General features: G+C 41.2%; 1 protein-coding gene across 1 annotated transcript in view; it reads right to left on the bottom strand. All coding sequences in view use genetic code 11, as the record gives it.

The window, feature by feature from the left end:
• Positions 1 to 1,847, bottom strand: part of EGR_10351 (hypothetical protein) — a gene marked incomplete at both ends in the record, with an annotated part of 7,213 nt that extends 5,366 nt beyond the window's left edge. Inside the window, 2 exons of the mRNA XM_024499600.1 lie at positions 597 to 738; positions 1,663 to 1,847. Of these exons, the coding sequence (XP_024345994.1) occupies positions 597 to 738; positions 1,663 to 1,847 (327 nt within the window). The remainder of the gene's footprint in view (positions 1 to 596; positions 739 to 1,662) is intronic.
• Positions 1,848 to 2,662: the final 815 nt, after the last annotated feature.

Here is a 2,662-nt window from a genome sequence, read left to right as displayed (position 1 = left end):
AAAGCGACCAAGTCAAGTCAGCTAATACTTGCAAACTATCTATTTTAACTCATTCAGTCGATGCATAGGTACATAAGGCAAGGTAGGATTTTAGCTTGTAAATCCGATTTTGAGTAAGGTGCTGGAGTAGACATTAAGAGATTTTAATTCCAAATTTAAGGGTTCAGTGAGACCAACTGTCTATCTGTAAAATGCAACTAATTTGAGCTACTTGCCAAAAGGTTAGGGCAGGCATTATGCTACAGCAACTTTACTTCTCTTCAGGATAATGAGTAACCTATGACCACAAAACATGGGCGAATGCTTGCGCTTATCATCCCCGGGTGATGAGAGACATATCGGTGTAGCATTTGTATTGGTCTCATTTGAGAATGAGGTATCTTTAATTGCATTGCTTAGCGATGGATTACCGAGCGTAGCGGCAGACCCACCTTAAGGAAGAACGCTGATAGGATTGAAATACGTGATATGCACGCTTCCAACAAATATTTTACCCAACTGACTCATGATAAAAAGGTTGCAAAGCTTCTAAAATTCTGCATTTGATGAAAATTCAAACTTGTATCTTTGGTGTGAATCTAGAATCCTGGACATACTTCTGGTAGAGGGGTTGTGACAACAATTTTAATAACACTTCCTTTTTCTCCTTTTAAACGATAGTCTATTGGGCAGATGGAATATGTAGATTTTAAGGAGTTAAAATGTGAGGATGTACATAATGTGGCGATTTGAGTCATGCTGTCAAAGTTAACAAAAGTGTTTAAAGTAAATGAGCGGTAGATTACGGAGATATTTGTTGTGTTGATTGGTGAGCAATGGATCTCACTAATCGGTCATTTCACCTTTCATTAACAAATATTGCATTTCCAATGTATTTTAAGTTTCACCTGAATTAGAGTCACTGCCTTCGGTCAGTAAGTGATCGACTTGGAATCCGTCCATAAATACGGTGACGGCACTACAAATATACCAATGCAGTTTTTTTCAACTACGTGATAGACAATGCGATTCTCGCCCCCCTTTGGTGAACACACCAAGGGCACCACTTATGCTACCACTCCCCTATCTCTTCAACACATTGGCAAAGACACCTTTTATCCAGTTTACCTGGTAGTGCAGACACCCGAAAAATGCTTAATGAACAAGTTCTAACATTGTTCGTGTAATGGCACCATTGTGTTTCACCAATACCAACAACGCTACCAGCACAACCATCACCATTGCTGCAATTACACGTGCAGCTACAACTCACGTGGATAAAATTGGCACAATCTGGAGCACGAAGACCAAAGCAATGGAAGTCAAGAAAACAAATTGCTGCTATGGTTACGTTCAGCGACTTCATTACAAGTCCGATTACTAAGTCATTCTCGACACACTAATGTCAGGTAGTCGCCAAAACAGCTCATGCCGGTAAATCACCATGAAAATTCGAATAGGAATGCAGCAATCCTCTCCGCGATTTGATCCCTGTTCCAAAGACTACCCGTCAAGGCATCTTGATCATCTGCAGACGGACCGATATCATCCAGATATCACAGAACGCGGCGAAACGATGCCTCAAATGCAAGCTCATTAGACATGATCCTGACTTCTCACAAATATGGGCCATCATTTCAGTAGCATGGTGTTCCATTCATATCAATTCTGCCTACAGATCACCTGTTTTGTACATTTACACTCATATGGAGAATAACATCTCTCTGGATGCTTAGGAAAGCACACGCTAATTTAAAATTACAGGACCGGTGAGCTATAGGCAAAATTGATATAAACGGATCACCATACCACCGATATGGTGGCCCATATTTGTGAGAAGTGAAAAATCTTGTGTGATTGGCTTGCATTTAAGGCATTGTCTCACTGCCTTCTGTGATACCGGAAAGATATCTGTCTGTCTGCAGGTGAGCAAGCTACCATGCCGGGCAGTCTTTGGACCAGAATATAGACAAAATGGTTCTCAAGTCCACATCTCCTCTAGCCAGGTGCTCCTCTCTCGTGCCTTGCGAAACGCCTAAACGATTCGTTATAAAAGACACCAGCTGTAATTACATAGGAAAATATATGGAATTTGCGAACAGATCATTCCCTATCCACGCCCTTCATGGGAAATGGAAATCCAGATGGACCGCTGACTGGCTTTAGAACTAGAATCAAGCGATAGTTAGGAATTGATGCAAAATAATACACTATACCACTTGTTATATGACTTTAGTTGTCAAGCATCTTTTAGCCTTAGGCGGTGCCAAAGCCATTTATTCAACTCAATGCAATTTACAGTGGAGATATAACCATCTACCTAATTAAATCAAAAAGACGCGTTTCCTCCATTCAAATCTAAGTCCTTCTGCTGCCATGCAAGGTAATGTCTATCTGTGCAACGTGGCTGCTTTTTAATGCATAGATGGCAGTTTGAGAGTCATTGGAGAAGATGCCTCATACAATCACCATGCAGGGGTTTGATATTTGTTTACTTGTCTATTAAACCTCTCAGATTCTTCCTTCTCCTCACCTTGTGCTTCTGCCTGATAGACTACTCCTTTGACTATGGCCACTAGTCCTCCTGCCCTACCGTACTCTTGTAATACATCTTCTTTAACATAAATGCACCTTATCAGAGACTTTAAGGACCCAGAGAGCTCCACATGGCTCACTCGGCCTT

This window comes from Echinococcus granulosus (assembly GCF_000524195.1).
Source record: "Echinococcus granulosus chromosome Unknown EG_S00211, whole genome shotgun sequence".
Taxonomy (NCBI): Eukaryota; Metazoa; Platyhelminthes; class Cestoda; order Cyclophyllidea; family Taeniidae; genus Echinococcus; species Echinococcus granulosus.
Note: the sequence above shows the minus strand (reverse complement) of the source record. Positions and strands in the feature narration are given on the sequence as shown.